The 21,618-nt window shown below is 37.0% G+C and overlaps 1 protein-coding gene across 6 annotated transcripts in view; it reads left to right on the top strand.

Moving 5' to 3' along the window:
- Window positions 1-18,449, top strand: part of TMEM196 (transmembrane protein 196) — a 50,449-nt gene extending 32,000 nt beyond the window's left edge. For 2 of the 6 annotated variants that reach the window (XM_080663412.1, XM_080663413.1), the window contains exons 2-4: window positions 7,996-8,052; window positions 11,534-11,788; window positions 15,683-18,448. In XM_080663412.1, coding sequence (XP_080519538.1) covers window positions 7,996-8,052; window positions 11,534-11,788; window positions 15,683-15,742 — 372 coding nt within the window. In that variant the 3' untranslated portion in view covers window positions 15,743-18,448. Of the gene's footprint in view, window positions 1-7,995; window positions 8,053-11,533; window positions 11,789-12,926; window positions 13,001-15,682 lie in introns of all 6 variants that reach the window. The other 4 variants (XM_080663411.1, XM_080663410.1, XM_080663414.1 and 1 more) reach the window with 4 other exon arrangements.
- The last annotated feature ends 3,169 nt before the right edge of the window (window positions 18,450-21,618 follow it).

Below are 21,618 nucleotides of genomic sequence, written 5' to 3'. Positions count from 1 at the left end.
ATAGCCTACAGCTGTTCAGGTGTTTGGCCAACAGGAGGCAATAAAATGCCCTGAGCTGTCTGGCAGCAAATGATTATCCTATTCAGGTTTGGGGGAAGTGCCGTTTAGCCATTTCCAAGAGGTAAACTACATATGTGGCTCAGCCGTTGTTGAGTCCACCAAACTTCACCAACCTTTTGATGAAACTCTTGTAATTATTACATGCTGGAATTGGTTCCCGGCAAATTCATTGATTCTTCCAGGATCAAATTTCTGAATGGGATTGGGATATAATGTGTGCATCAAGGCTAAAGGGTGATTATAGGAGAGATTGAACTATAATCACTAAGCACAGTTTGCTGCAGAGGAGAGTGCTGCGGAGACACTGCCCAGTTTTTAGTTTCAGGAAGTGGAAAAGGCTATTTTGTGTCTATTCTGAAGCCAATCCTGGTGTTCTCAGAGAAAATGAATCGACAGCTGGGAAATATACTCATAGGTTACTTTCCCAAGTCATCTTGTTTCACATAATTAAGAACACAAGCTAACAATGTTGTATATCAATTATACCTCAGTAAAAATTTTTCAACATTTTTTTTAAAAGATCATAACCTTTTCTAGTTTGGGAAGTGACTTCTCACCTTCAAAAAGAATGTGGCAATTATCACTCAGTGCCAAGGTAAGATCTTTTTCAGTGATTTTTGTGTTGAAAGGTCTAATGCTGACATATAAAGAGCATCTGAGGTTTGAGAAGGAAATTTTGAAACCCATAAAGCTATGATTGTGACATTTAAAAGGTCAATACCATTCAAATTATTTTAAAATGCTACCATTGAGAAGAGAATTAGCTTAATCTGATCAACCATGAGTATTTCAGAAAAACAGAGAAGAAGTTAATTGGATTTTATTCAGTGAAAAGACTAATTACAGCCTGTTATGAATCTTGAAATTGGTTAAATTTGATTAATTTCTTTCCCTCCCATGTATATTGTAAACACATTCATCCATCCATCTACTAACTCATTCATTCAGTTTCAAATTCCATTATGTCATCTAGAAACTTTATTTCAACAGCACAGCTTTGTCTGAGTAGCTGTGGCAAAGTTAGACCTAAAAACAGAAGTTCTCCCACCATAACCGTACCTATAATGGCAAATGAAATAATACATTCAATTGTATTTTTGTGTAATATGAGGTTCAAAACTCTTTCTTTGCTCCAAAATTTATTTTCTTCATTGATTTGCTCATCATGGAGTAAAATTTCCTTTTTCAATCCATTTATTTTTTTCTAGAGAGTTGAGGGACTTAAAATGCTTTGGACAAGAACACCTTTATTTCCACTACTATCATGAATGTGTAGAACTACAAAATCTCTTCTGAATAAAGATGAAGTATTTTGGTCATGGAAGATGAAGCCACATCTACTTTAATATGTAGTGGTTTATGATTTGTCATATTTAACTCAGAATAAACCACATTCAGCTTTCAATCTCAATTCACCATGATAAGCTCTCTTTATTTCAGAAGGATGACCTCAATTCTTGTAAGCTACTCTGTGGCACTTTTGGATTTGTGCCTGAAAGTTCTGCCCCTAGCAGGTTCCAAATTCAATTCCATCAAACATGCAAAACCAACCTGTGTAAAAGCAGACAAGGTGATGTTGGCCTTACATGTTGAGACTGAAGAAATCTAAGCAGAGCTCCTAGACCTCAAAATATGGCCAGCCAACCTCCTTTCCAATGACACATTCTAAAAACAGATACCCAGCCAGTGTTGCTCAGTGGTTGAGCATTGACCTATGAACCAGGAGGACACAGTTCCATTCCCAGTCAGGGCACATGCCTGGGTTGCGGGCTCGATCCCCAGTGGGGAGACGTGCAAGTGGTAGCCGATCAATTATTATCTCTCATTGTTGATGTTTATATCTCCCTCTCCCTCCTCTCTAAAATCCATAAAAATATATTTTAAAAAATAAATAAAAACATATAGATTAGGGAATTTTCATTCACTTTTTTCTTTGTAAATACCCATAAAGGAGTACAGAACTTTGAGTCATTCACCAATCTATACGTTTTCAGAATGTGTCCAGACGACAGCAGCCTGTACTTTGGAGTCAAGGAGTTCTGCTGGTGTTTCTTCAGTCTCAACCCTAAGGCCATTATCTTGCCTGCCTATACACAAGGCTGGGAGTCATTCACTAGTACGGATGAATCATGACGGGCAATTGTTTCCTAATACCTCAAAAATAGTTTTGTCTTGAACAAATAGAAGGCTACTCATTAAACTTTTTGAATAGTACACTTACTTATACATGGCTCAAACATAAATTACCAAAAGTATTCGATGAAAATTTAGCCACCTTCATTCAGCTTCCAGCACTTCTCCAAACAAGGTAATCACAGTTCTTTGTTTCTTATATTTTTCTAGAATTACTTTATACAGGTAAGAGCAAATATGTATGTAAATTATTATATCTTTCTTGCATTTTTACACAAAAAGTCACTTGCTACGCACACAGTTCTACAGCTTATTTTTTTCACTTAACCAGATAGGTTGGAGAACTTTCCAGATCAGTGTATAGAGAGCTTTCTCAGATTTTTTAATAGATTCAAAGAAATCCATTGAATTTAATCAATTATCTATTGATTGACAGTTGGGATTGTTCCCCTTGCATTGTTGCTAACAATGCTAAAATAAATAATCTGACACAGATAATTTTGCAGATATACAGCTATATATGTTGGATAAATTGTCAAGTCCAGGATTGCTGAAGCAAAGGAGATATACATATACATTATAATTGTATATAAGCATATATATTTAATTTTTTATAATTATTGCTAAGTTCCTCTCAGTAGAGGTTGTATCACTTTGCGTGCCTACAAGCAATGTATGACCATCTAGTTCCCCATATTTTTGCCAAGATTATCTAATTTATTACCAAACTTTAGGATTACTACCAATCTGATAGGTGAAAAGAAGTATATCTGAGTTAGTTTGAAATTGCATTTCTCTCATTACACATGAAGTTGAACAGATCTATAAGTAGCTATAACTATATTTTTAAAGGTTAAGCTAAAAATCAGTTCATGCTGATATCTACAACTCTAATCCATTACCAGATGGATCATGTCAGCTTGTCCCCTTGCTTATCTATAAACTCTCTCCAACAGCGAGAACCTGCTCCCACTACCCACTATCCATTGAATTTACTTGTTCAATTTCAGTACATGTATAGTAGTATAAGAATTATTAACCAGTAACTCTGTGTCAAATAGAGTTTAGTGCTTATGTACATGTTCTTTTGCCTTTAGTCTTACAGACTCCACTCATTTCCAAAGTTACTTAGACCAGTATCTTTTCTCCCATCTCCCTCAGTGAAAATGCTTCATACATTTGTTATACAGTTAGATTTGTCATCACATTCTGCTTTCTATCATGGGATTCCCCTGACCCCCAAAATAATTTTTAAATGTGCATACATTAAGGTTTATTCTTTGTTAACAATAGTATCATGTATCCACAATTACAGTATAATATAGAATAGTTCCGCTGTCTTAAAAATGTCCTCTATTCATCTATTCAACTCTTTCTACCTTTTCCAAACCCAAGAAACTACTGATCTTTTCACTGTCCCTATTGTTCACTTTTTTTCAGAATGCCATATAATTGAAATCATACATTATGCAGCCTTTAAAGACTGTTTTTTCATTTAGCAACATATATGAATATTTCATATATGCAATATACGTAAATTTCATCTATGTCTCTGAGTAGTTTGAGAAGTCATTTCTTTATATCACTGAATAGTATTTTATTGTATGGATATACCACAGTTTATCCACTGACCTACTGAAAGATATCTTGGCTGCTTTCAGTATTTGTCAATGATGGCTAACACTGCTATAACATTTCAAGTTAGTTGAGTAAATACCGAAAAGCACAATTGTTGGATCATATGGAAAGTATGTGTTTGGCTTTGTAAGAAAACTGCCATACTGACTTCCAAAATAACTCTACCACTTTCCATTCCTACAAGCAAGAAATGAAAATTCCTGTCGCTCTACACCACCAGCAATTGATATCACCAGTTTGTTTGTTGTTGTTTTATTGTATTCTAGCCAATTAATAGGTGTGTGGTGCCACTTCATTGTTGTTTAAATCCATAATTTTTCATGACAGATGATGGTGAATGTTTTTCCTACTTTTACTTGACATTGGCAGATCTTCTTTAGTCAGGTCTGTTCAGACCTTTTGCCCATATATTTTTTTTAATATATTTTATTGATTTTTTACAGAGAGGAAGGGAGAGGGATAGAGAGTTAGAAACATCGATGAGAGAGAAACATTGATCAGCTGCCTCCTGCACACCCCCTACTGGGGATGTGCCCGCAACCAAGGTACATGCCCTTGACCGGAATCAAACCTGGGACCTTTCAGTCCGCAGGCCGACGCTCTATCCACTGAGCCAAACCGGTCAGGGCTGCCCATATTTTAATTCAATTGTTATTTCCTTGTCATTGAGCTTGTTTGATTTCAATCTATTACTTTCCAATATTTTTTACAATGATGATTATTTGTATATGTGACTTTTTATGCCTGTTTTCTCAATTCCCAATATAAATTTGGTCAGATTCTTCTAGATAATAGTGTGTCCTGCCCAATTCTAGGTCTAGTTAACTAAAAATTCAAGAAAATTTTGAAAAGATTAGGGGCTTAAGGAGAAAACATGTTTGCAATGATGAAAGAAAGGCACTGGGTAGAATAAGTTAAGAGATAATGAAATAAGGATCTCTATTTTTAAGATCCATTAGAGACCAAACAGTTCTGACACTCTGACCTTATGTCATAAACAAGCACTTGATGTTTCTCCCTTGAGGAGCACTTTACGTAGCTTCGTGTTCCTTCACATCTCCCTGAGAGTAATTAAGGGGAACATCGGTGCCTCAGCGGTGAGCTCTAAAGTGAGCAGTTCTGCTGATAAAGCACTGGCGGGCACTCTGCATGCAATTCTGGACGTTAAGAACACATTGAAGGTTTTAAAATACTGGAGAGATTTAAAAATACTGATGCCTGAGTCCCAACCTGGAAATTCTGGTTTTTAATTGGTCAAGGTATCAGGAATTTTAAAAGCTAATACGCAGTCAGGAATCACTGCCATCAGGCAGGCTTGCCAACTTAATAAACTTTTCCCATTTTACACAGGTAATTTATACTGGAATCACTAGAGACATGGAATCCCAAATGGAAGGAAGCCGATGGCATAGAAGGCAGCCTTAGATGTCTAGCCAGGGTGTCCTGTAAGAAAATCACAATCCTATCAGCACAGTATCCAAAAAAAAAAGGAATTGCTCAGCACACTGGCATTTTGTGAACTAAACTACAAAATAACACTTTTAAAAGAGTCCAGTTGTCATTCTTTAACCGGTGACTGAAGCAGAATAAAAACATTCAAGAATTGGTGGTAGCAAAGTAAATCACCAAACTTTTAATCCAGACAAAAGGAAAATGCACTATTTAACCAGAGATAGATTTCTCCCATATCAATTAGTCAACATTTAACATTTGTCTGTGTTTTCCTATTATTTTTTCTACACCTCCCCCCCCTTTATTGATTAAGGTATTGCATATGTGTCCTTATCCCCCCATTGCCCCTCCACACCCCCCACTCATGCCCTCACCCCGCTATTGTCTGTGTCCATTGGTTAGGCTTATATGCATGCATACAAGTCCTTTGGTTGATCTCTCTCCCTTACCCCCACCCTCCCCTGCCTTCCCTCTGAGGTTTGATGGCCTGATCGATGCTTTTCTGTCTCTGGATCTGTTTTTGTTTATCAGTTTATGTTGTTCATTATATTCCACAAATGAGTGAGATCATGTGATATTTATCTTTCTCTGACTGGCTTATTTCGCTTAGCATAATGCTTCTTTTTAAAAAATTGACTGGTTTTGATAAAATCATATAAAAATCTTTAAAGGTTATCAACGTATTAAAGCTCAATTTGAGATTCAGTTCATTATCTTGAGGAGGAAAATCTAAGCCCATTTCTATTCACCAATGAATGTATTTCTGTAGAAGTGAATTTCAGTGAAAATTATTTCATCTGAGGTGGGGAAAAAATTCAATAAGCTGTCTTAAAACAACTCAAAGTTTTCTTTGCTAATCTGAAAGCCCTTAGTAAGCTTACTATTTATTAATGAATGATTATTTTATTACATGGGTTTCTCTCAACCAGAATTATGTATAAATGTGCATTTAAATGGCCCTGTTTCTATATAACTTAAACAATTTACTGTTTTTTGACAACTATCATTGATAGGTAAATTGATGCAGTTAATTTTGCAAAGCAAATAGGTCACCCATGTATTTTCTTACAAGAAATTAGATGCCATCAGTATAATATTTCCCCCTTACCCATGGTTTTGCTTTTTGCTCTTTCAGTTACCTGTAGAAAACTGTTGTCTGAAAATATTAAATGGAAAATTCCAAAAATAAAAAGACTATAAGTTTACACCTTATTCTGAGTAATGTGATGAAATAACATTAACTGTTGTGATATCAAAGGCTTGGGTTCAAGTAATCCTTCTTTTACTTAATAATGGCCCCAAAGCACCAGAGTAGTGATGCTGGCAATTCGGATATGCCAAAGAGAAGCCATAAAGTGCTTCCTTTAAGTGAAAAGGTGAGTACAGTACAATAAGATATTTTGAGAGTGAGAAAGAGACTTCATTTGCATGATTTTTACAGTATCTATACTAATAAAAAGGTAATATGCTAATTAGACCGGGAGACCTTCAGGGAGACCTTCCGGACGTCCTTCCAGACAAAGCCATGGAGGTGGGGCCAAGGCAGAGGTGGTTAGGGGTGATCAGACCAGCAGGAGGGGGGCAGTTGGAGGCCATCAGGCCAGTGGGAGGGGGCAATTGGGGGTGAGCAGGCCGGCAGGGGGGGTAGTTGGGGGCAAGCAGGCTGGTAGGCAGGTGAGCAGTTAGGAGCCAGCGGTCCCGGACAGCCCCCAAGGGGTCCCAGATTAGAGAGGGTGCAGGCTGGGCTGAGGGACACCCCCCCCCCCCCTGCATGCACGAATTTCATGCACTGGGCCACTAGTCCTATATAATAAAAGCCTAATATGCAAATTGTCCCCTCGACTGGGAGTTCAACCAGGGGGCAAGGCCAGCTGGCCAACTGCCCGTGGCCCCTCTCCCCGGCCAGCCCAGCCTGATCGGCCCTGATTAGGGCAGGCCCCAGACCCCACCAGTGCACGAATTCGTGCACCGGGCCTCTAGTATTATTATAATTGTTTCTTTTATTATTAGTTATAAATTACTGTGCCTGATTTATAAGTGAAACTTTATCATGGGTATGTATGAATAGGACAAAATGAAGTGTGTATATAGGGTTTGGTACTCTGTGGTTTCAGGCATCCACGGGGGTCTTGGAATGTGTCCCCAGTGGATGGGGGAACTATTGTAGCTTCATCCCCTCTGTTCTTCTGACGTATCTCCAAGGACAGTATTTCTGGCAGAAGGAAGGGGTAGCCATTTTACCTGAGAGGTATAAAGAATGTCTCTGTAGAAAAACATGTCCCTGTCTGATGCCTTATCTTTTCATTAGTGCTAGATTCCCTACCTGTAAGATAGCCCATTGGTTTCTGATTGCTTCGTAGGAATGATTGTATCACACCACTGTTCTCCCTGAGAAAGTGGGAAAGGACAAGAAGACAATGAATGGAAATAGGAGGAACAACTCTACTTCCTAATTTTGCCTGGTGGTAAAACTGATTCAAGTTTTGCTTAGATCCCACAGTTACCCATTCAACCTGGCAAAAACAAACTTTCATTAGCCCTTACACTTTCACCCCTTCCTATTCTGGAATGGAGGATGTTCCTTTTCAGCTACATGAGAGCATAAATTTTTCCAGCTTCCCTGGAGCAAATGTCATGAGTGAACTACAAGCTAAGAACTAGGCATTCTTTTATCTTTGGATGTGAAATGATTGTTGTTCTTTTCCTTTTCAGTTTCTTCTTTGTGGCATATGTGGAATATTGTGCGCCAAAAAAAAGTCTGGACTTATCGTAAGTTTCTGCCTTGTTTGCATTGTGCATTGAAGTATTGGAAATGTCAGAACTCAGAAATGGAAATGGTGACTAGTCAACTTTCGTATGTTGAATGTGACTCATTTAGGGTAGAAAAAAGACTAACAAATAAATCCTGGCTTTTTTATCTTCAAAGAAAACCATCAAGATTATTAGAGCCCCAGCCAGTTTGCTCAGTGGGTAGAGCATCGGCCTGTGGGCCGAAGGGTCCCGGGTTTGGTTTCAGTTGGGAGCTCCTCCTCAGGCCCAGGCCCTGGTCGGGGCTCATGCAGGAGGTAACCAATCGAGATATTTCTCTCACATCGCTATTTCTCTCTGTCTTTCCCTCTCTCTTCCACTCTATCTAGGGGTCAATGGAAAAATATTTTTGGGTGAGGATTAAAAAAAGATTATTACAGATTATAAGCAAGAAAGAAGGAAAGAAAGAGAGAAAAAGAAAGGCTTTGATATACTCTGTAAATGCATGAATATGCAGCCTTTATGACTTCTGTGGATGACAGTATCCACTTTTCCAACTTATAGACTCCTAAACATTCGCATGAATCCCTCAGTAAACTGAAAAAGACATAACTTGAGTTCATGGGAGATTTAACTGTTTAAATATGGAACTGGGCCTACGGATTGCTGGCTTTGTTTGACTGTCAAGTTAATTTTACAAAGCAGCGAAACAGCTGCATTGTTATAGTGACAGTTAATTCACAAAGATGTTTTCTTTTATTTTTTTATTACTGTGAATGCAAATGTAAGTGTTTTCAGATGCTTTATGGTACTATCCTGGGCTTCGGGGTATGGAACATGCTCCCAGTTAACTCCGATGTTGGCTGGAGGATAGCTTCTGCGTGCTCGAATGTGGCTTCCCCGCTGCCTTCCACGGCATTTTATGAGAGTTTGGAAAGAAGGAAAAGGCATGGTTTACTTTATTGAGTACAATAGGAAAATACACCTTTAAAGTTTGGCAAAATGAATAATATACATGGACCCTAGGAAGTGATCTTTGAGCCTAAAAAGTGTTTCCAAGCGGAGACCAATTATCTGAGGAGAGCAGGGAATGGGGAGCGGTGCAGCTATTTTGTTTATCTCCTTTTCTAATTACATCTTTCTCTGTGAGAATATCTATTGTGACAAAAAGGATGAAGGTCCCATTGTTTAGACATGTGCGACCTGAAGACTGGTATTATGCTAAGTAAAATAAGCCAGTCAGAGAAAGACAATTATCACATGATCTCACTCATGTCAAGGAAGTCTTGTCTGAAACCACTGGTTGGGCTAAATTCCCTGCTCCCTACTCTGAACAAAATATACTGACGAACAAAATAGATCCATGTAACAGACTGTTGAATCTCAGAGGAAGGAGGGCCGGGGGACAGGATGAGATTAACCAAATAATTTATATGCAAATACACATACATTTGGGTATAGATTTTACATTTTAATTCCTAGGTGAGAATGCTCTATCTGCACCTGTTAATTAAAGTCAGGTGCCTTTAAAGAATTACTAAGAAAAACATCTGAAGAAATATATTTTCTTCTAATAGTCAATTGGATTTGCCATTTTTTTAATTAACAGTAACGACCTAATAAAAAGCTAACATTTAATATCTTTTCATATTTTCTGAGAATGACTAAACATCAAAACATATTATCAAGAAACTACATTTCCTGAATATACTTTAAAATGGAATATAACTGGTTGATTCTACCTGAATTGGGAGCTACAGGTTCCCACTTGGGATGATTCAATTACTTGGTAATTGATACTCAGTATTACATTTAATCGCTATAAGAATATTTTACTTATCCATCACTGGATTTTTTGCCTTGGTGATAAGTACCACGAGACAGACAATAAGGAGTGCTGAATTAAGTTGGAGAAATAAAAGGAACTACTTGTAGTTCTTTCTGTCTATCATGCTATTTTATTGTGCTAGTTCTTGCATCCATGGCCTTACCCTTTACTGGGAACTGCATGCACTTAGCTTAGATGACATATGGTCAAGGAAGTCTTGTCTGAAACCACCGGTTGGGCTAAATTCCCCTGCTCCCTATTCTGAGGGCAACCCATTCACCTCTCTTCACATGTGCTATGTTGAAATGTTGGATCTTCTCCAAGACTGCAATATACTCAAGGGGAATAACTATGAGCTGTTCTTTTTTGTAATGCCAACTGCTCCCTCACTCAAGACCTAACAGATGCTAGGTGCTCAGTACGTGCTTGCTAGATTCAACTGTCAACAGCCAAAATACCTGATGTTGTAGAATTAAATGCTCAAGTCAGGTGTATAGCTGTTTGCCCTGAAGATTTATGCCAAAGGAGGAGATCAGTAAAATCATGGAAACGTTCTGAGAAAGTTAGGACAGGATTTGGGCCTTCCATCTAAGAGTCCAAAGAAAAAAAGCAAAGTTATTTTCAGGAAATGAACATATTGTTGAGGTAGGAATGTACAAGCTATATCGATGGATAAGAGAGGTGACTGGAACAGATGCTGTGCCAGGAGAATGATGGAGATATGTTTAGATAATTAAATTAGCATCATACTGTAAGGTATCATGAAAACCCTAGATCCTCGTGCAAAATAAAATAAAATTATTAAAGCTATTAGAATATTCTATTAAATTTATTAAATATTCACAAAACATTTGCTACGCAGCAGGCATTATATTTAGTTCTACCAGAGACCCTGTGATAGTTAAATAAAAAAAACACTTTGGTTCTATTAATAGAGACCCACATCAAGCCAATAGGAGGATCAAAAGCAAAGCCACATACTGAGTTTCTCTAAAGCAGCCAGTCCAAGTGTATTGTGGGAATACCTACTGTGTATGCCTCACTGTGGTGCCACATAGTAACACAAGATTTGCAAGATGAAGGGTCAGTTCACGGGGAGTCCCTGAAGCTCCTGTTGGGGAAATAAATACACACACAATAAAAATTTTATAAATGAAATAGTCAACTAAATTCCCTCACATCACAAAGCTAAAGAAGTATAAAGATCTGAAGCCTGTGGAACTAATGGCAGTTCAATGAAAAGGTATTTAGATATTTTGGGGGTGAGGGGGTTTCACATAGTGAAACTGGATTGGAGTCAGAAAATATGGGTTCAGTCCCTGAGTAAGATTGTTACCTGCCTCTCTCAGAGGACTGCTGGATGGGTTCATTGAGATAGCTGTTCAAGTTCCTAGCAGAGTAGCACATAGTAGATATTAAATCAGTATTAGTTAAATCTGAATCTACCTAGAAGACAAATTCTGCTCACTTCAGAGTTTTCTTAAGATGTGTCCCTGGCTTCTGTATAGTCAGCGCTTCATTCTGGGAACACTGTGATCTATGCCCTCTCCATTCAGTCCGATGGCATAGAATCCCGGTGAAATAACAGCTCCTGTCCTACAGGAAACACCAAAAGCATCTTGATTGTAGTTCAACCGTCCTTCCTCAACGTTAACGCTCCTTTCTTCTTACCAGATGATCCTCTTTTCCGCCTGCTGCATCTGTGGCCTCATCGGGGGCATCCTGAACTTTCAGTTCCTTCGGGCCGTGACAAGGAGGACCTCTTCCCTCTACCCGCTGCATCTGGCCTCCATGTCCCTCGCATGCATTGGGATCGGGGGCTGCACCCTCTCTTCCTGGCTCACTTGTCGACTGGCCAGCTATGAACAGAGGAGGATGTTCTCAGAGAGGGAGCATTCCCTGCATCACTCCCATGAGATGGCTGAGAAAGTGAGTCTCGTCCCTTTTCCTCTCGCGGCTGGTATGTGATGAAGATCGCAGGCAAATCTAGGTGAACCGACGCGTTGCTTTAGATGAGAAAGTGAGAAATTAGATTTTGCAAAATGTAGATCCCATTGGACTAAGGATAGGAATTTATTACTTTTTTCTCTGCAATTCTGGGTACACTTATTTTCAGCATAATTTTGTAGCCTCTCTATACAAAAGCACAGCTCCTAAAATAAGAGTTCATAAAATATCCAATGCCTAATAAAGATGGATTTTTATGTATTGTACTGAGGAAAAACACTAAGTACACTCTCAACTCAATAACCCCAGTTTTAGAAATCGGATGAATTCGCCTTTCTAGCCCACCCTTATGCTTGTAAGGAGATGCATTTGATTATGTAAATTAGATTTTCAAGCATAAAAGGGCCTTTTAATAAGGCAACAAAAAGCCTTGCCTACCAGTGCAGAAATTACAATTCACATAAAGCTTCACTTAATTCTCGTCTACACGTCATGCATATTTGGGTAGCTTTGCCTGTATTTTAAACAGTGTTCCTTGCATAATTGTTTCATGAAACCCATTCAAACAGGAAGTTACATTTACCACAGAAAAGGACAAATGATATAGTGAGCTGTCTGTGTTTCTACTACATTTGCATATGTTTTAAAATTTACTTCCTGCTACTGGATTTATTAAGGAAAAGTCAAGTATCCGTGACATAAACTCACTAAGATAATGGCTACATCATATTTCACTTGAGATCAGGGAAATAAAACTGCATGACCACAGATCAGGAAAGAATAGCAAGGATTAGTGCTGGGTGTTTCTGTATAATGTTGTTTTGAAGAAAAAGCATTTATTCTGTAGTTTTAAGTGTTTCTATTTTGTGTATGTCCCAATAAACAGAACAAATGCTCTTAAATTGTTTCAAGAAAGCAATTTTAAACAGATTTACATGTATCCTTGAAAAAAGAGTTAATAGTAAGTATGGTCATTTACAGAAATGGGTTGTTCAAAGTAGATTATTATTATATGTTTAGATAGTGGCTATATCATGCTCTATTTGTTATGCTAGTGTGATGTAGTTTTTGTGTATCTATGTGTGCAATATTTACTGTATAATTGTTATATTTATATCAGAGATTGAGGGCTATTGAAATAACCGACTTGCCCAGCTGCCCGGTGGTGCCCCCGACACCAGAGTTACCTACAAGGTACGCGAATTTCTAGGGAGTTACCATGTTGTAATGTCACTGCCCAAAGTGCCGCCTCTTCCAGGAAGCCCTGGTGTCAGCAGATCAGCCTCGACTGATGCTGGATGTGGGTCCTCAAAGTCCCGCTTTCACGAGAGCGACTTTGAGGACCTGCCGTCACCTACATGGCCGAGTTTTGCAGCTTGAAACTTGGTTGAGTATTTAAAATATTCAGCCTCCTTTTAAGCATCCAAACACCTTTCTGCTTGGATGATTCCTGACTCCTTTATTCTCTGCTACATCATGATTCCGACTCAGTCTCATCCTTCACAGACCAGAGTTTTGTTTTTAATCATAGATGGATCTGATAAAGACAAACTGCATCTGCCTCATGCCAACGTTGCATGAGCAGATAAGTCTGGCACTAAGACAGTAACAATTCTGTAGGGAAACTTTCTTCTTGTAAAATTATCTGATGTGATGCATTTCAAATTTAGCTCCCTTAATTTGGATTGCTGAAAGTAGTCACCATTCTTGGTTTGGTTAAACAATAGAATTGGAACTACAGACGGTCACACAGATACCGTGGTCCAACTGCAGACAATATGTCCATTTGCAAATACTCCCATTTGGTCAGGCCCAAAGTTAGAGTATCATCTCGTTAAGTTGGATGTGCCTACTTGCAAATAATCTAAAGATACTCATCCAGTTAAAAACTGATTTTCACTGTTATTTTTTTCGATAATTTTATTGTATCTGTATTAGAATGAATTTAGTTAAGGAAATTCTTTTTTTTGGTAATATTTCTAAAAACTGGATTTTTAAAATCCTGCAATAAAAGATTATACATTAGATTAATTTTTTAAATAGTTGTAAAGCTACATTTTTAATGCAAAGTCATTTTAGGAGAAGAAAAGAAATCTAAGGAACTTATTTCTTATAAATTCATTAGGAAATTGTATTTTTGTTCTAGTAGGAAAAGCAGAAAAAGGTTTATGAGTAATTTTGTTAAAAGATTGTTTTGTTTTGGAGGGATTAGTTCTACTTATCTTGCCACCAACACTGAGTTCTTGAATGAAGCCTCAAGTCAGGTTTCTTATCTACTAACTAACCACAGCTCAATAATCTCAGTGTATTTTTAGACCTACTTCCACCTCATCTATCACTCACAGAGCCAGCCCCTCAATTAGCTGGACCATCACCAGACCATTGAGGCTAGCTGCTGGCTCGAGGGATGTTCTTCACTTCCTATCAGAGCCTTATCCTAAAGGGGTTTGAGTTTTTAGGCTTTTTTTTTTTTTCTAGTAATTTCTTGCCATCTTACTAGAGGAGACATAATGGCTTCCCAGGAACAAGACAACCAACCCCCTAGAGCTTGGAAGGGGCTGGGGCACGCTGCATTCAAAGACAGGTCTTGATGTGAGAGGAAAGGTCTCCAATCCCTAGTGTCTCCTTTCCCACAATCTTCTTGGAAGAAACTCTACCCATCCTCTAAAAGATAGCAAAGTTTTCAAAAGTGAGATTCCAACACCAGACCGATTCCTAACTTCAAGTCTCTCATAGTTCCTCCTAAGCAACTTTCAAAACCACCAAATCCAAAAAAGCAAGCCTGTTCACTCTTTTACCTTCTGTATTGAATTTTCAAAGAGATAAAGGCTAAAAATGAGGTATGGATGACTTTTCATTCCAAGTAAATATTTGGAAGAATTTCTAAAATTTATAACAGCAAATGCTTTACTTGGTAATTGTTAATTCATCCAAACTGAAAGTCGATATAAACTGATAGGCATCAAATCATTGAGAAAATAATTTTTATTTGAATTATTCTTTACCACACTGTTGCAAATAGTCTTGTTCAAGTGAGGGAAGATGTTGTCATCTACTTTTACATAATTTTGCCGAAACATTATTTATAATCTGGTGCACTAACCATTATAAATGTGAATGGGCTGCACATCTCCTCGCTACCTTTTATTGTGTAGGGAAGAGTTTAATGTTTAATAAAACACAAATTGAAAGCTTCTAAATTTTTATTAAATTAATATATTTTCTATCATTGCAAATGGAACTTATTATGTTAGGTCATCTTTTATATTTAAATTTTATTGCCTTCCCATGTAGTTTTCCTTATTAACTTAATAATTGATCCCTTAAAAAAACGTTATTAAGAATTTTATTTTTTTTAACTGTATGAGTAACAGTGTTGTGAAAACTACTCTTTCCACTGTGATTTATAGTTACGAGTAAGCATTAGTCCCCTCGGGGGTCTTTTTCAGTTCTTAGCGAAAAGGCCACACACTTTTCTCTAGAACGAAGGTAACCCCTCGCTGGCCCTTTGTTGACATGCTCAGCAAAGGAGCCTGCACTGGAGAAACTTGGGCATATAACCATCTTCTTCTTTCTAGGTAGGTCTTCCCAAAAGAGAGCTAAGGAACGAACGGGGAATCGGGACTGGGGAGAGACTGAACTGTTCATGAGGGCAGAAGACTTTGGTCTCAGAGACTGTCACTTCAGCATTTTCATGTGCCCGAGATGCCATGAAATTTCATTTCCTCAAACGCAACACCAATATCAATCCTTGACCTTCCCCAAAACTCAGCAAGTTTTTCAATGGCTTGAAATGTCTGTTTTGCAAACCCATTAACCAAATCAATGTCTTACTCTGAAAGAAATGTTAATTAATTCATGTTATTTTCCTAACAGGAAATGACAGACAACATGAGCAATGGAGGACCACACCTGATATTTAATGGAAGAGTATAATGAAGGTTTTAAAGGACTGAACATTTTTTAGGATTTTCACGAGGCAAGGAAATACCAAAGGACTAGGAGATAAAACTGAAACAGTTCTTGCATTTGCTGTTATCTCTCCCAAGCACCCACTAAAATTATTCTTTCTCTATTTTGCCTCCCTTGTGTCTTCAGCTTTTTTTATTAGGTGAAAACTTTCCAGAAATGTTCTAGTACAGATGGTTCTGAAAAAGACTTTTCAGAGGGAAAAAAAGAGGAAAAGATAAACCTGAAAGATTCCTCTTCTATACAAACATTATTTGACTAGCATGTGTTAGATTTGTTATCACCTATTTCATATAAGTATTCAAAAAGTGCAAGTATCAAAAATTACAATAACTTGTTGATGTCTTTGTTTTGAAAGACAGTGGCTTCAAGAAAGCCATGATTCAAAACCTCAGCAATGCCTTGTTGTAAAAACACTGTAATTATTTTCAACTTGTGAATGAACTATATTTCATAATTTATTTGTAAATGACAAAACAACATAAACCATAAAAAAGATTTTTTTAGAGAGAGAACACTAATCTGTATGATATTTTTGCATTTTTGCACAAGAGTGAAAAGTTGTAAATGAATATCATTTAAGGCAAATAAACATGTATTGATCATACTGTGCAGATTGATCTGCATGTTCATGAATGAGCCTAAGAATAAAACAAACTATGTGTGTGTATGTGCGTATATATACTGTAAATATTGAAAATATATACAGCACATATGTATAGCATCATGAATGTAAGTAGGTAGTAGAAAAGAAATTGTGATATCGTGGGGTGTTATCAAGATTCCATTCCTACAGAGATGGGAAAGCAATTGTTCAAGGCTTTTCTATACCCCAAAATCACATTTTAATTTCTACTTAATTTGTTCATTTTCATTCTTTTTATTATGTCTGCTGTAAAAATTATTGTGGTTGAGATTTATAGAGTTGAGTCATCTGAACAGTGTAATATAAAGATAAATTACTTAGTTATTTGGCTACTTTATTATTATTATGGTATTTATGTAATGACAATTATTAATATTGATTTATAAGCATAACTTTAAATTATATACTTCCACATAATTACTTTTGATTATTAATGGTATTTACATCTTAAACATTTTATAGCCCAATTAAATTATATAAAAGGATGGGAGAAGTATGTCCAAATGATGAAGTTACAATTAGCTTTGCTATAACTTAATTTACTATTTTGTTTGCTTTATAATTCCAGAATAATATAGACAAACCATTTTTAAGAATGCATATATCCAAAGAACCTGAAAGACTTCTCTGTAGAAGAAAATAAAAGGATAGGCTCACATTTACATAGCAAGATTCAATACTTCCATGATGGAATGTTAAAATAGCAACCTGAGACAATATGTATAGGCAAGAAAATAGCATGGTTTTTAAAAATATTTATAAGAACATAACCTCTGGCAGCAGATAAAGAACTCATTTTAAAATATATAACTCTCACTGTATTGCATACTTTTATTTTTCCCCAAAGCTAATAAATTTTCAACTGATTTTTTATGACTTGCCTACTGAACTCTAGGTAAATTAATACCTTTAATATCTAGTATGAGAACATATTATAACTTAGAAGCAAAATATGGGTATTAATTGTGCTAAGAAAATAATAATTCCAGCTAATGGAAATCTGAGGGTCTTTCAGTTTTAGAGCAACATAATCATCACCTACCATATTTAAATCAGCTCATTAAAAATTTCTGGCTGTATCCAGTCAAAAGAAATAACTGGACCATGGTTATGTAGTGTAGTTTTTGAAGTCTCCCAACTCATTTGGATAACTTCATTATCCAGTAGATTATAGAAGTTGCCATAAATGCAACCTCAGATGGTGAATCAACATTATCACTGTTCATTGGATGCCACAAGCAGGCATGATCTTTGTTTCTGGAAATCTAAACTATACAATGCAGATATTTTGTGTGTATGTGGTCCTACTGAATTTATCTAAGGATGCACTGAAAGAATAATCACCAACTCTAACTTTAGGTTACATTTCTTCATAGACATGTTTGCACAATACACAGTTATAATACATCAGTAAGATCTTTCATTGCCTTTGAAATAATTTATGAAATCACACTTAAAGGGCAAAAGCAGGCATCCCACTGCTTTGACATAGAGTTAAGAAGAAATACAATCATCACAATTTTCCAAATAGTCTACGGTGTATTTAACCAAGTAGAGCTGTATCTTTAAATGTAAGTTATTTTAACCCAACTTTTTCAGGGCTCAGTTACTTAGAGTGATATATTCGGGATGTGTAGTAATTCTTTTTGAGATAGATAGGGGAAATTAGGAAGACGTTGTTGCAGTACTTGAAAATTTAATTTTCACAATACAATGAACTATGAACTAGAGTATTTTTAAGTGACTGCATTACAGCTTTAGTATGAGCCTACCCTTGGGAAAAAGTAATGTGATCCTAAAATAGAAAAAAATATGTGAAGCTAGTGTGATGGTATAGAGACTAGCTACAAAAGGTGCAATTATAAGAATAGAAGATTAAAAGTGGACTCATCTTGAAATTTTTAACCATATATGTGTGTGTATGTGTACACACCTACACACAAATATATACAATTGTTTAAAAGTAAAACATGGTATGATGACTCTATTAATATGTCTATGTAATAAAAATGGTGTCTTTTGAAACTACATATGGTGCGGGCTTTCTTTTCATCATGATACAAAAAGTAATTTCCTACCCCTGGCTGGTTTACCTCAGTGGCTAAAGCATTAGCCTGCTCACAGAAGGATCCTGGGTTCAATTTCCAGTCAAGGTCACATACCTGGGTTGCAGGTTCGTTCCCCACCCTGATTGGGGTGAGTGTACAGAAGGCACCAATCAATGCGTCTCTCTCACATAGATGTTTCTCTCCCTCCCTCCCTCCTTCCCTTCCTCTCTCTCTCAAAAAAGTCAATGGGGAAAATATCTTCTGGTGAGGATTAACTACAACAACAAAAGAGTAATTTCCCTGGATAGCTAGGTGAATAAATGTTCTGTTCTGAGATTGGCAGGGGACAGAAGGCAGAGATGGTGCCAGCTTGAGTATATGGAATTAAGGAAAGATATTATTTGAGATAGGATAGATTAGAATGTGCTAGATACAGAGAGGGAGTGGTTGGAGATACAAGACAAAATGAGCATCATTAGAAAGTGAGGTCCCTGAGGAGGCAGAAGAAAACAAGATTGGATCACAAGAGGCAGGATTTCCTATAGATAGGACTGAGATCACAGGAGAGCTCACAAATGAAACCACAATACAGATGGTCCCTGACTTTCAATGGTTGGACGTTGGATTTTTCAACTTTGCGATGGTGCAAAAGCTATAGGCTTTCAGCAGAAACGGTACTTCGAGGTTTGAATTTTGCCCTTCTCCTGCAGTAAAATACTCCCTGGAGAATGTGGGCAGCAGCAGTGACCTTCATCTCCCAGTCAGCCACGTGATTCTGAAGGTAAACAACCGATACTCTACAGTTAGGACTATATTGCCAGTGTTTTTGGATATTATGCTTTGAGTTTTTCATCCCATCATGTTTACAAAATGCCCAATGTGTCTCTTGCTTCTGGTGAGAAGAAAGAGGAAGGCAAGTACAGCTGCTCCTTGACTTAAGGTGGGATTATGTCCTGATAATCTAAGTATTCTGAGAACAGTTAGGTTAGGTTAAGGGCTCTGATAATCAGCAGGTTAGGTATATTAAATGCACTTCTCACATGATATTTTCAATGTATGATGGGTTTATTGTGATGTAACTCCAACGTTAAGTCAAGGAATATCTGTATTTAGAGGACTCTGCTAATCTATTTGGGTTTGTCAAATTGGTTGCTACTGGCATTTGAGGTAGACAATAATTCATCGGCAGGGTGTCCTATTCATTTCAGGCCATTAATCACCTCTGGGCCCCACGCTCTAATGCCAGGAGGATTCTCCAGTTGTAACAACCAAAAATGTCCTAGCAACTTTTTACCTGTCTCTTTGATAGGGAACCATTGCCCCCTAATTTAGAATCACCCAGGGAAACCTCTGAACATTACCCAGAGCAGCCAATGTTAATGTTACTCATAAATGTAGACTTGAACAGCTCAGGGTCATAAACTCACTGTTCTAAGGTTGGCCTATGTTATCTGATACAATAGCCACTATCTTATCTCATGTGGTTATTTGAATATGAAGTAATTAAAACAAAAGCAAATATTCAGTTTCTCAGTTGAACTAGCCACATTCTTAGGGCTTGAATAGCCACATGTGGACAACAATTACAGCATATTTCCATCATCTCAGAAAGTCCTATGGGACAATGCTAGTCAAAAACACGAGAGGGGAACTGCTTCCTAACCTTCAGTACTTAGGTTGTGCCAGTGTCAACCAATGACTTTTATAATAGAATGTATGAAAAGATACTCCATGGAATTTGAAGTCGATGGACCAGTTCAATCCATGGACTGAACTCACAAAATTATAGTGTAGACCAAAACCACAATAAAGCTGAGCAATTACATTAGAGGGTTCATGTTTTTAAAAAAAATTCTATTCATGGCAAGCTTTCACCAAATATTTTCTGTTTGACAGGTAAAAAGAGATGTGTAGCTCCAATTTCTGAAGAAATTTATTCAGCCTATTTCCATGTGTCAATGAAAAAAAATCTGCAGACTGAAGGGTCCCGGGTTCGATTCTGGTCAAGGGCATGTACCTTGGTTGCAGGCACATCCCCAGTGGGAGGTGTGCAGGAGGCAGCTGATCAATGTTTCTCTCCCATCGATGTTTCTAACTCTCTATCCTTCTCCCTCTCTGTAAAAAATCAATAATATATATATATATATATATATATATATATATATATATATATGTAGCATGCTTAGAAACCTTATGTTCAAACCTACTTTCAAAAATTATTTAAAGATTATTTAGCAAACATGTTTCAGAAAGTCAGAGAGAGCATCTTAAGTACCATTTGGTTAAGAATGCAGTTTCCAAATACAGTTTCAGAACTTGGCGTCTCTTCAATCTTTTCTTCCTTAAATCATTCTTCTGGAAACATATGTATATTTCTTACTCAAAGTATATGACAGCCAAGAAATTCAATTAGTCCAAATCCATAAATCACAGGTTGTCAGTTAGTGATAGCAGAGGAAACCAATTCAGAAATTGCTCGGAAATGTTGATGCCTCATAAAATTACACAGAAGGATTTTTTTAAATCTTTTTGCCAGCAAAATTACTTACTGAATATGAGTCTTTTTATCAAGAATGTTTTTCTGGAGCAATATATTTTGAAAAGTCAAACTCCAGATCTAATAAAAAAAATTTTTCAATATTTTAACAGTTAAATATTATCTATATCAACTAATTATAGGCAGATAGCCCTTATTTAATTGGAAATCTTTAAGAACCAGGATCCATATTTATTTATTTCACATCAACTACAAACTATTGTTTTCAAAATTTTTTCTTCATTAACACCCAAAAGATCTGCTTCTTTGCCATACAATATATTGCAAGCCCTACCCCAACAATTCAAAATGTGCTAAAAATTGCCTCTAGATCTTGGCCGAAGCTTTACAGAAAAAGCTAAAATCTTGTCAAATTTGCCAAAAAACAAAAACAAAAACAAAAAAACCAACCTTTCTTTAACCAGAAGGAATCAGGACTCATGACTGTTCCTTGTTATTAATCTATTGGTCCCCACCTTACTCAGACAGAGGTAAGGAGGCCTGGAAGAAATGCATATCTTGGGCCCTCCAAGGTCACTGCCCAGATTTTTTAAAAAGCTACATTTTTCTTTGTGGGTGGCTTTACCAGCCAATACTAACCCTCACTCTGTCC

The sequence above is a fragment of the Plecotus auritus genome (assembly GCF_963455305.1).
Source record: "Plecotus auritus genome assembly, chromosome: 4".
Taxonomy (NCBI): domain Eukaryota; kingdom Metazoa; phylum Chordata; class Mammalia; order Chiroptera; family Vespertilionidae; genus Plecotus; species Plecotus auritus.
The sequence above is the reverse complement of the archived record's forward strand: the minus strand, read 5'-3'. Positions and strand labels throughout refer to the sequence as shown.